This window comes from Salvelinus fontinalis, chromosome 9, assembly GCF_029448725.1.
Source record: "Salvelinus fontinalis isolate EN_2023a chromosome 9, ASM2944872v1, whole genome shotgun sequence".
NCBI classification, from domain to species: domain Eukaryota; kingdom Metazoa; phylum Chordata; class Actinopteri; order Salmoniformes; family Salmonidae; genus Salvelinus; species Salvelinus fontinalis.
In genome coordinates, this window is record NC_074673.1 from 28826221 (window position 1) to 28839412 (window position 13192).

The 13192-nt window shown below is 41.3% G+C and overlaps 1 protein-coding gene across 1 annotated transcript in view; it reads left to right on the plus strand.

Annotated features, from left to right (window-relative positions):
* Nucleotides 1-12839, plus strand: part of LOC129862377 (protein O-mannosyl-transferase TMTC2-like) — a 177062-nt gene extending 164223 nt beyond the window's left edge. The window contains exon 12 of the mRNA XM_055933976.1: nt 9580-12839. Coding sequence (XP_055789951.1) covers nt 9580-9759 — 180 coding nt within the window. The 3' untranslated portion in view covers nt 9760-12839. The remainder of the gene's footprint in view (nt 1-9579) is intronic.
* Nucleotides 12840-13192: the final 353 nt, after the last annotated feature.

Consider the following 13192-nt stretch of genomic DNA (forward strand, 5'->3'; position numbering starts at 1 on the left):
ACCTCTGCTGTTTTCAACCAAGATCTCAGCGATCACTGCCTCATTGCCTGCATCCGTAATGGGTCAGCGGTCAAACGACCTCCACTCATCACTATCAAACGCTCCCTGAAACACTTCAGCGAGCAGGCCTTTCTGATCGACCTGGCCGATGTATCCTGGAAGGATATTGATCTCATCCCGTCAGTAGAGGATGCCTGGATATTTTTAAAAAATGCCTTCCTCACCATCTTGAATAAGCATGCCCCATTCAAGAAATTTAGAACCAGGAACAGATATAGCCCTTGGTTCTCTCCTGACCTGACTGCCCTTAACCAACAGAAAAACATCCTATGGCGTTCTGCATTAGCATCGAACAGCCCCCGTGATATGCAACTTTTCAGGGAAGCTAGAAACCAATATACACAGGCAGTTAGAAAAGCCAAGGCTAGCTTTTTCAAGCAGAAATTTGCTTCCTGCAACACAAATTCAAAAAAGTTCTGGGACACTGTAAAGTCCATGGAGAATAAGAACACCTCCTCCCAGCTTCCAACTGCACTGAAGATAGGAAACACTGTCACCACCGACAAATCCACTATAATTGAGAATTTCAATAAGCATTTTTCTACGGCTGGCCATGCTTTCCACCTGGCTGCCCCTACCCCGGTCAACAGCACTGCCCTCCCCTCTGCTACTCGCCCAAGCCTTCCCCATTTCTCTTTCTCCCAAATACAGTCAGCTGATGTTCTGAAAGAGCTGCAAAATCTGGACCCTTACAAATCAGCCGGGCTAGATAATCTGGACCCTTTCTTTCTAAAACTATCTGCTGAAATTGTTGCCACCCCTATTACTAGCCTTTTCAACCTCTCTTTCGTGTCGTCTGAGATTCCCAAAGATTGGAAAGCAGCTGCGGTTATCCCCCTCTTCAAAGGGGGGGACACTCTTGACCCTAACAGCTACAGACCTATATCTATCCTACCCTGCCTTTCTAAGGTCTTCGAAAGCCAAGTCAACAAACAGATTACCGACCATTTCGAATCCCACCATACCTTCTCCACTGTGCAATCTGGTTTCAGAGCTGGCCATGGGTGCACCTCAGCCACGCTCAAGGTCGTAAAGGATATCTTAACCGCCATCGATAGGAAACAATACTGTGCAGCCGTATTCATTGACCTGGCCAAGGCTTTTGACTCTGTCAATCACCACATCCTCATCGGCAGACTCGACAGCCTTGGTTTCTCTAATGATTGCCTCGCCTGGTTCACCAACTACTTCTCTGATCGAGTTCAGTGTGTCAAATCGGAGGGTCTGTTGTCCGGGCCTCTGGCAGTCTCTATGGGGGTGCCACAGGGTTCAATTCTTGGACCGACTCTCTTCTCTGTATACATCAATGATGTCGCTCTTGCTGCTGGTGATTCTCTGATCCATCTCTACGCAGACGACACTATTCTGTATACTTCTGGCCCTTCTTTTGACACTGTGTTAACAACCCTCCAGGCGAGCTTCAATGCCATACAACTCTCCTTCCGTGGCCTCCATTTGCTCTTAAATACAAGTAAAACTAAATGCATGCTCTTCAACCGATCGCTGCCTGCACCTGCCCGCCTGTCCAACATCACTACTCTGGACGGCTCTGACTTAGAATATGTGGACAACTACAAATACCTAGGTGTCTGGTTAGACTGTAAACTCTCCTTCCAGACTCACATCAAACATCTCCAATCCAAAGTTAAATCTAGAATTGGCTTCCTATTCCGCAACAAAGCATCCTTCACTCATGCTGCCAAACATACCCTTGTAAAACTGACCATCCTACCAATCCTCGACTTCGGTGATGTCATTTACAAAATAGCCTCCAAAACCCTACTCAATAAATTGGATGCAGTCTATCACAGTGCCATCCGTTTTGTCACCAAAGCCCCATATACTACCCACCACTGCGACCTGTACACTCTCGTTGGCTGGCCCTCGCTTCATACTCGTCGTCAAACCCACTGGCTCCAGGTCATCTACAAGACCCTGCTAGGTAAAGTCCCCCCTTATCTCAGCTCGCTGGTCACCATAGCAGCACCTACCTGTAGCACGCGCTCCAGCAGGTATATCTCTCTGGTCACCCCCAGAACCAATTCTTCCTTTGGCCGCCTCTCCTTCCAGTTCTCTGCTGCCAATGACTGGAACGAACTACAAAAATCTCTGAAACTGGAAACACTTATCTCCCTCACTAGCTTTAAGCACCAGCTGTCAGAGCAGCTCATAGATTACTGCACCTGTACATAGCCCATCTATAATTTAGCCCAAACAACTACCTCTTTACCTACTGTATTTATTTATTTATTTATTTTGCTCCTTTGCACCCCATTATTTCTATCTCTACTTTTTTCTATCTCTACTATCTCTACTTTTTTTACTTTTTTTTACTTGCTATATTGTATTTACTTCGCCACCATGGCCTTTTTATTTTTTTCTTTATTTATATATATATTTTGTTTGCCTTCACCTCCCTTATCTCACCTCACTTGCTCATATTGTACACTGCTCAAAAAAATAAAGGGAACACTTAAACAACACAATGTAACTCCAAGTCAATCACACTTCTGTGAAATCAAACCGTCCACTTAGGAAGCAACACTGATTGACAATAAATTTCACATGCTGTTGTGCAAATGGAATAGACGAAAGGTGGAAATTATAGGCAATTAGCAAGACAACCCCAATAAAGGAGTGGTTCTGCAGGTGGTGACCACAGACCACTTCTCATTTCCTATGCTTCCTGGCTGATGTTTTGGTCACTTTTGAATGCTGGCGGTGCTTTCACTCTAGTGGTAGCATGAGACGGAGTCTACAACCCACACAAGTGGCTCAGGTAGTGCAGCTCATCCAGGATGGCACATCAATGCGAGCTGTGGCAAGAAGGTTTGCTGTGTCTGTCAGCGTAGTGTCCAGAGCATGGAGGCGCTACCAGGAGACAGGCCAGTACATCAGGAGACGTGGAGGAGGCCGTAGGAGGGCAACAACCCAGCAGCAGGACCGCTACCTCCGCCTTTGTGCAAGGAGGAGCACTGCAAGAGCCCTGCAAAATGACCTCCAGCAGGCCACAAATGTGCATGTGTCTGCTCAAACTGTCAGAAACAGACTCCATGAGGGTGGTATGAGGGCCCGACGTCCACAGGTGGGGGTTGTGCTTACAGCCCAACACCGTGCAGGACGTTTGGCATTTGCCAGAGAACACCAAGAATGGCAAATTCGCCACTGGCGCCCTGTGCTCTTCACAGATGAAAGCAGGTTCACACTGAGCACATGAGCACATGTGACAGACGTGACAGAGTCTGGAGACGCCGTGGAGAACGTTCTGCTGCCTGCAACTTCCTCCAGCATGACCGGTTTGGCGGTGGGTCAGTCGTGGTGTGGGGTGGGGTGGCATTTCTTTGTGGGGCCGCACAGCCCTCCATGTGCTCGCCAGAGGTAGCCTGACTGCCATTAGGTACCGAGATGAGATCCTCAGACCCCTTGTGAGACCATATGCTGACACACACACATTTGTGGCCTGCTGGAGGCCATTTTGCAGGGCTCTGGCAGTGCTCCTCCTTGCACAAAGGCGGAGGTAGCGGTCCTGCTGCTGGGTTGTTGCCCTCCTACGGCCTCCTCCACGTCTCCTGATGTACTGGCCTGTCTCCTGGTAGCGCCTCCATGCTCTAGACACTACGCTGACAGACACAGCAAACCTTCTTGCCACAGCTCGCATTGATGTGCCATCCTGGATGAGCTGCACTACCTGAGCCACTTGTGTGGGTTGTAGACTCCGTCTCATGCTACCACTAGAGTGAAAGCACCGCCAGCATTCAAAAGTGACCAAAACATCAGCCAGGAAGCATAGGAACTGAGAAGTGGTCTGTGGTCACCACCTGCAGAACCACTCCTTTATTGGGGGTGTCTTGCTAATTGCCTATAATTTCCACCTTTTGTCTATTCCATTTGCACAACAGCATGTGAAATTTATTCTCAATCAGTGTTGCTTCCTAAGTGGACAGTTTGATTTCACAGAAGTGTGATTGACTTGGAGTTACATTGTGTTGTTTAAGTGTTCCCTTTATTTTTTTGAGCAGTGTATATAGACTTATTTTTCACTGTATTATTGACTGTATGTTTGTTTTACTCCATGTGTAACTATGTGTTGTTGTATGTGTCGAACTGCTTTGCTTTATTTTGGCCAGGTCGCAATTGTAAATGAGAACGTGTTCTCAATTTGCCTACCTGGTTAAATAAAGGTGAAATAAAAAAAAATAAAAAAAATAAAAAAATATTGTGGAACTGGGATTCCTGGGAGTGCATTCTGACTAAGATCATCAAAGGTAAGTGAATATTTATAATGCTATTTCTGACTTATGTTGACTCCAACATTGCGGATATCTTCTTGGTTTGTGTTGGTCTCTGAGCGCTGTACTCAGATTATTGCATGGTTTGCTTTTGCTTTTGAAATCTGACACAGCGGTTGCATTAAGGAGAAGTATATCTTTAAATCTGTGAATAACACTTGTATCTTTTATTAATGTTTATTATGAGTATTTCTGTGATTTGATGTGGCTCTGTGCAAATTCACGGGATGCTTTGGAGGCAAAGCCAATAGTAAACTGAGGTTTTTGGATATAAATATGAACTTGATCGAACAAAACATACATGTATTGTGTAACATGTTGTCCTGGGAGTGTCATCTGATGAAGAATATCAAAGGTTAGTGATTAATTTGATCAATATTTCTGCTTTTTGTGACTCCTCTCTTTGGTTGGAAAATCGCTGTATGCTTTCTGTGACTAGTTGCTGACCTAACATAATGATATGTTCTGCTTTCGCCGAAAAGCTTTTTTGAAATCGGACACTGTGGTTGGATTAACGAGAATTTATCTTTAAATTGTATTTTAAAAATACAATTATTTTCGTTTTGTAAATATTTAAGACTAACTTATTTATTGCCACTCGTTTTGAAGCTGACTGCAGCTCTATGTTAAGTGTTGCAGTGATTTCACTCTCTGTAGTAGCTGATGTGTATAATGTTGAGTGACGCAGGTCATTAGTAAAGATTGAAAAAAAGTAAGGGGCCTAGATAGCTACTGTCATGGAAATTCTAACCAGAAAAGAAGAGAGACTGTAGATTCTTCAAACAACAACTTTTATTAAAGAATTGCAATTCTGGAGCGGTTAACAATCTCTCAAAAGGTTTTATTATAAAAGTACAACCCCCCTTTGGGTGGTGTGACAACCAAACAGAACAATAGCCGTGAGGAAGCACTGGTTGGTGACCCCAATGTACAGCCAAAGGACTATGAGAAGCTGCGGTTGGCCTGTGGTGAGGTCTTGTTGATAAACGTCACGCCATTTCTAAATGCTCATTGTCTCGACACTGTTTCTTAAAGGAACCGAAACCATTTGTCTTGCTCGTCTCTCAGAGCTTAGTCCAGTCTACTGCTAAATTTGACCTTAAGTCCAGAACCATGAGTCAGTCACTTAGACAAAGGGGAGTGTTCTAGCAGAGGGAGCAAGTCACATTAGTACATTGTGACTTTAGTTAAATGCATAGATACACTGGATAAACGTTATAACAGCAATTTTGCCACCATCCTGCCCTTGGGAATGCCTGATTCTGCCTGGATTATGTTGGAGAGGCTACCATTAAAGAATCCCTCTGTGTTCTGTTAGAAAGGTAACTCTCAATCCACAGTATAGCAGTAAAGCCATAACATATAGATGTTTCCAGCAGCATACTATGGTTGATAATGTCAAAAGCCGCACTGAAGTCTAACAAAACAGCTCCCACAATCTTTTTATGATCAATTTCTCTCAGCCAATCATCGGTCATTTGTCTGAGTGCCGTGCATGTTGAATGCCCTTCCCTAAAAAATGTGCTTTTATGTACTGTAAAATAACATTGTATCCGGTCAAACCATTTTTTCTCTCCAAAAGTTTACTAAGGGTTGGTAACAGGCTGATTGGTTGGCTATTTCAGCCAGTAAAAGGTGCTTTATTTTCTTGAGTAGCGGAATGACTTTTCCTTCCTTCCAGGCCTGAGGACACACACTTTACTGTAGGCTTAGATTGAAGAGATGGCAAATAGGAGTGGCAATATCATCCGTTATCATCCTCAGTCATTTTCCATCTAAGTTGTCAGATCCAGGTGACTTGTCATTGCTGATAGGCAACAATCATTTTTTCACCTCTTCCACACTCTGAATTCGAGATTATGGAATTCAAAATTACAATAGTTGGATGTGTAGGTTCGGCATTTGTTGCTGGCATGTCATGCCTAAATTTGCTAATCTTGCCAATGAAAAAATCCTTAAAGTAGTTGACAATATCCGTGGGTTCTGTGATGAATGAGTTATCTGATTCAATGAATGAGGGAGTTGAGTTTGCCTTTTTTCCCAATAATTTAAGGTGCTCCAAAGCATTTTACTATCATTCTTTATATAATTTATCTTGGTTTCATAGTGTAGTTTCTTCATCGTTTTGTTCTGTTTTGTCGCATGATTTCTCAATTTGCAGTAGGTTTGCCAATCAGTTATGCAGCCAGACTTATTTGCCATTCTTTTTGCCTCATCCTTCTCAATCATAACATTTTTCAATTTCTCATCAATCCACAGAGATTTAACAGTTTTTACAGTCATTTTCTTTTTCAGTCAGTTTCATGAATATGTCAACTGCGGTGTCTGGTTGCTCCTCATTACACACCACAGACCAGTAAATATTCTTTACATCAACTCACATTCGCATACTTTGATTCATGGACGGTCTATATCCAGTTTGCAATGCGGTTTATACGGACCAACATCACATGCACACTAGCACTCAGTGCACAAAGGGAGCAACGTGAGCAGCGACAATGTCATGAATATAAAATATATTTGTGTGTGTGTGTGTGTGTGTGTGTGTGTGTGTGTGTGTGTGTGTGTGTGTGTGTGTGTGTGTGTGTGTGTGTGTGTGTGTGTGTGTGTGTGTGTGTGTGTGTGTGTGTGTGTGACTCTCAACCCAATTGGGAAATTTTGGAGCAGCACCCGAGACAGCGTCTACAAAACACCAAATGATGGAATTTCTCGTGGAAGAATGGTGACGCATTCCAGACACTTGTAGAATCTATACCAAGGCGCATTGAAGCTGTTCTGGTGTCTCGTGGTGGCCCAACGCCCTATTCGGACATTTTCTGTTTGGTGTTTCGTTTATTTTGGCGGTTACAGTGCCTGTATCTATTATTAGCTAGCACACAACATGATTTGGAATTACTAGTCCAGTTTCTATTTGTTCCACACAGTTGATGTTGTTTCATCAATTACAACATGCAAGGTGAAAAATATTTTTGTTTTAAGGACATGAATTGAGTCTAGAGATTTAAGTTCTTCATGTCAACTTTTAATATATCACCAAGACGCTGTTGTTTATACTAATGTGCATAGTGGGGTCCGTTTAGAAATGTGTAAACCTTTGCCATGCAGCATTTCCCATTCCGTTCATAGACACGTTTCCCCTGCCATGCTACAGTATTGGCAGCAGCATTACTCCACAGTGGTTTATGGTCTGAGGGGAAGAAATTAAGTCTTTTATAAACTTTTGGTGAAATTTGTGAAAATGTCAAACCATGATGACATAAACACATGGCGTTTCATGAGGCAAATACCTAGGTGTGATAATTACTTATAAGTCACAAAAACAGCAGAATTAAATTCTATGACTTTACAAACTGTTATTAGTCATTTTATTGAGACAGATTACACTTGACAAATAGCAAACCAGAAAAAACTATCAGAAAATAATCAATGCATGTGCAGTTCAGCAACTCACCCAGTATGTGTCATTATTTAGTTAGAATTATTTTAATCTCTCTCATGACATGCTCTCAAGTGAACTTTACATTCAAAACAGTAATTAGTCAACCATAACATAAAGCCATGTGTTATTACTCTGTAACAGTAGCGTAACTACACAAGTACAATGAATTATGTTCCAAGTGAATGAGACGTGAGACGCTTCCTTGGTCTCACGTCTCTCTGGATTGTTTTGCTCTGGATTATTTTGCTCTGGATTGTTTTGCTCTGGATTGTTTTGCTCTGGATTGTTTTGCTCTGGATTGTTTTGCTCTTGTTTTGCCCTGGATTGTTTGCTCTTGTTTTGCTCTGGATTGTTTTGCTCTGGATTGTTTTGCTCTGGATTGTTTTGCTCTTGTTTTGCTCTGGATTGTTTGCTCTTGTTTTGCTCTGGATTGTTTTGCTCTGGATTGTTTTGCTCTGGATTGTTTTGCTCTTGTTTTGCTCTGGATTGTTTTGCTCTTGTTTTGCTCTGGATTGTTTTGCTCTGGATTGTTTTGCTCTGGATTGTTTTGCTCTGGATTGTTTTGCTCTTGTTTTGCTCTGGATTGTTTTGCTCTTGTTTTGCTCTGGATTGTTTTGATTTAGATTGGGATCTGAACACTACTCTCCTACGATCCCAGGTGACACATCCCTTGAACTGACTCTGGTATTTTACCTCATGGCATCAGCAGGAAAATGCATTAAAAGATATTAATCCATGTGTCTCACTTCAAAGAGCTGGGTTCAGATGTGGAGCCCCGAACAGAGGGACATGGAGAAGTGGCCTGGGTGGTCTATGGCCTGGGCGGTCTAGATGTCTGGTCCAATAGCATATCACTACTGTCACAGTATGCTGTGTAACTTTGGAGAGTGGTCCTGTTAACTGAGACAGATTTAGTTTAAGGTCTGAAAAATGACTACTTAATCCTATTGGCTGACTGAATTAACCTACAGTATCATGACATTTGTCCTCTGTTTTGGCAATCAGACATTATTGTAATAGGTCAACTGAAAGCATGTTGAGTAGGCCTGTACGATAAAGAGGATTGAGTATTCTGTATTGAGGTAGAGCTTGGTTTCAGGCAATAAAATGTCTCCATTCTAGTCAAACAACCCCAGCAATTTATATGTGATTAAAACTGTTCTGCTACTTTATTTAAACTTTAATCGTTGTCCTATCAATATTTTCTCAGGACTTGTTAGTGGACTGTCATGCCGTCTCTTTCGAGAAGTGCTTTCCTTATTAAATAATGTATCCGACCAAGTCTAGATTCATAAACTAAGTAGATATGACATAACTTGCATTATTTATATCCAAACATCTTTTTATGGCTGTCAGCCTTGGGATGTTGTAACATTATATATGATCTATGCAATTCATTCCACAGTCAAAACAGAGGCTGTTAGTGGGAGGTTAATAAAATGTTTTAATGAGCTAACAGCTCTGGGGGTCTGACTGAGTTGTACTGTAGGAGACTGTTACTCTCCTGCCACTTCTGCTACTGCTTCAATAGGTCTAACTGTGCTCTCAGCACTCTACTCCACCCCCAACCACATACTCACTCCCCTTCATATCCATCTCTGACTGTTAGTGTCTGCGATTACTGAAGAGACCATTGAGAGTGACATTTGAACAAAGATTTTCTACACTGCTAGAAGAAATGGTGCTATAAAGAACCAAAGATAACTATTATTTTAAGCAGTGTTGCCTTCTGTGAGATGTGATTCTGAGAATGACTGAACTGAACTGAACTGTCCTGCTCTTGTGTTCCAGTACCCAGCAGCCCTGATGAACCTAGGGGCCATTCTCCATCTCAACGGGAAGCTGCAGGAGGCAGAGACCAACTACCTGCGAGCTCTGCAGCTGAAGCCAGACGACACCATCACCCAGTCCAACCTGCGCAAGCTGTGGAACATCATGGAGAAACAGGGCCTCAGGACCATGGGGCTGTGAGTTCGCTCTCCAGCCAGCCAGCCAGCCATCTGTGCAGCAGGCCTGGGGAAGAAGTTGCCTGCTGCACCCTCAGAGGATGGGGGGAGGAGAGACTGGGAAGGTAAAGAAGGGGGAGGACAGCAGAACGCTCCTCGTGACTGTCTGTTGTGAGGAGCGCTACATTTATGATGATAACTTTCTGGAACTTTGTCCAAAAAGGGTGTTCTCCCAGGATCTGTGATTCTTGACCAGAGCACTTAACTTGAAGTGGGCCATAGGTGCAAACTTGATATTTTGTGGTTAATTAGGTTTTGAATTAGTTATAGATGCTTAAAAATTATTTTAGGACAATGTTTGTCCTGGGACAGTGCAAGATTAAAAGTGTGTGCGAGTGACAGGAAAAAAAGACTTCCCAAGGCGCTGCCCTCTGAAGCAGGAGCAGTGGAGCAGAAGTTACTTTTACTCACCGTCTAATTACGTTTTTCGTCTGAAGTCAGTTCATTGGCTTCTGTGCATATCAGTGGAACTCGTGGCATGGTATTGGACTTTACAGCTTTGTCAGTTATGGTTTGTTCTCAAATTTAACACACCCACTGGGTACAGACATCAGTTCAACGTCTAGTTTTGATTCACATTTGGTTGAGTTGTCAACTAACATGAATTCAATGTGAAATCAACAACAACAAAATCCCCATGTTATTGGATTTAAGTAAAATGCTGAGTGAAAATAAGACAATTGCCTTACGTTAACTATTTTCAAATCCAATCTGTTATCCACGTTGATTCAACGTCATCACATAGAATTTGGAGGTGGAAATGACATGGAAACCGTTTGCCCAATAGGCAACTAGTGGAGGTCAGGGTTGATTAATGATTGATTCTGATTGCCTATGAGATTTCACTGATTTGACATGTTGTTGGACATTGGGACCTACAGCACCATGCCTGCAAACGATATGTAGCAGATTGTTGAGCATCATTGAGTGATAAAAAGGGAACCCACTAATAGACTTATAAATAACACTTCCACAAGATAAAACAATGTGATACCTTATAAATGGGACACCTGCCCTCATGTAACAGTCATGGAGAGCTCAGAGTATTTCCCACCCTTAAAAATATAGATCCATAGAATATTGTTGCCAAAAAACAGTGGTAGTTGTGAAATAAAATGCCAATACATTTGTCAGAGGGAAAGGTGAAATGACTTTGAACTGAAGGAAATGTCTGTCATTATTTGCAAACTCTATTATACCTTTTCCTATTGAAGGTGTGAAACTATTCCATGTAAATGTAGCAGAGAATTTCACATTCCTTCACTAAGCTTGTTGTTTCATAGAGAGACATCACATGGCTCCTGTGTAGGCTACTCATGTGTCCTTGGATATTTGTCTTAGAGGAAAGTAATGTGTTATGAAAGGAAATGGCCAACTAACTTCCGATGGTACTAACATTAGCCCCTATAAGTTGGCATGCTAGCTGGAAGTTTGAAGATTACCAGAGAACTGAGGACTTCCCCTTCCTTCGTGATTCATACTGATGACCTGTCTTCAGACATGATTAGAGGACAGTCGGAAGCCATTACTGATGACTGAAATCTCCTAACCAAAATAGCTGTCTAATTGATGCACTCCTTTACATAACAATGCACAGCTTTAGTTTGTCTGAGGGAATCTTTTTATGTAATATTGCTTTGAAAACGTAAATATTATTTTATTTGTATGTATACATGAAGTTTAATATATAAAGTTAAAAGCCACATACATTATAATGGAGACAATAGTCTGACTTGCAAGGGAAGGTCAGTGCCCAGCAGGTTCAGTATCTGTAAAATATTAAGTAGTTTCCATAGTATCAAAACATAATGTTCTCTCACTCTTCTCGGTCTTAAACATCCATTTTGTATATTTTATGTGTAATTAACATCTACTTGGTGCTTGTCATTAAAACATTTACCACCGTTTATCAACTGTATCTTACATTTGGAAGGAAGAAAAAGTATTTTGGAGATGATCCCGCTATGACATTTATGTTTATTGTAAAGAAGCCCACAGCCACCGGGCGGTTTAATATTTGTAAGTTATTCCTTTGTGTTATCTTGGCATATAAACCAGCTGGTACTGTGTTATCTTTTTAAATGTATGTTGAAGGAAGTTCGTAAGATAAATATTGATTCATTTCCCTTCAAAAAATGTGATATACCTGTACACGTTTGTCTGGAAGACTTTGCCTTGTAATATGACTGAAAAACAATATTATACAGCTATTTGATTCCTAAAACCATTTTCTGACAGGTGTATCTTGATTATGCTAAGATATTGCATTTGATTTTAAAAAACTAAGTTCATCATAGACAATACATTCAATGGCTACCAAAAAGTCAAAAGTATTAAAGCATTGCCATTTCTTTTGCTGTCCACTTAACTTCAGTCACCCCATCCATCCAAGATCATATCCAGTGCTTTATGAAGTTAGTAGTCTGATAGTTGCCTTGTTCTTTCTTGAACAAAAAAATGTATGAGCCCTGTTCCACTCTGTACGTAACCTCTGTTCTCATCTCTGTCTGCCAGTAATGGAGTCACAGCATGGCAATGTGTCTGGCTCTAGCTGGATGGTCTTACTGGTTGTTACAGTGCTGACGATTGTGATGGTCTTGACCATACAGCACAACACTGTACAACACTGTGTTGTATATAGCTATGGTCACCATGTCTATTTGTCTGTTATAGGGAAATGTTGAACTAGGTTATCACAATAAACTATTCTACCTTCACACCTTCCATCCCACTCCCACAACCCCCCATCACAAATTGTGCTAATTTCTCTTGTGTATAAATTGTTTATGAACAAATTATAATATGAATGAAGATGGAAATAAGTGTTTCATTCTGTCTCTCTGCTCAGGGATTTCAAGCGGTGGGTTGTATTGCTGAATCATACTCACAGAGCACTCGGAGAGTTTACTAAATTAAAGTTTTATTTTTTGAAAGTTGTTGTATTTGTATAAATGATCAAGATTTGTAGCCTTTCCTTAAACGATGCGCCAGAATAAACTTTCCCAATGTTGCTTTTTTTCCACAATAAAGTAATGGTGTTCTGCTTTCATTGTCTGTCTGAGTATTTTAGGGGGACAGTTTTGGAAAGTTTATTTTACATTTACAGTACTTTAGCATGTCCCACTTAGCCTCTAAAACAATATTCCCATGACGTCCTTCTATATACTGATATACAGTGCATTCGTAAAATAATTTTTAAATTTTTTCTTACGTTACAGCTTTATTATAAAATTGATTAAATAGTTTTTTCCCCACATCAATCAATCTACACACAATACCCCATAATGACAAAGCAAAAAAACGTTTTTACAAATGTTTGCAAATGTATTAAATATAAAAAACTGAAAATATCACATCTATATAACTATTCAGACCCTTTACTCACTACTTTGTCGAAG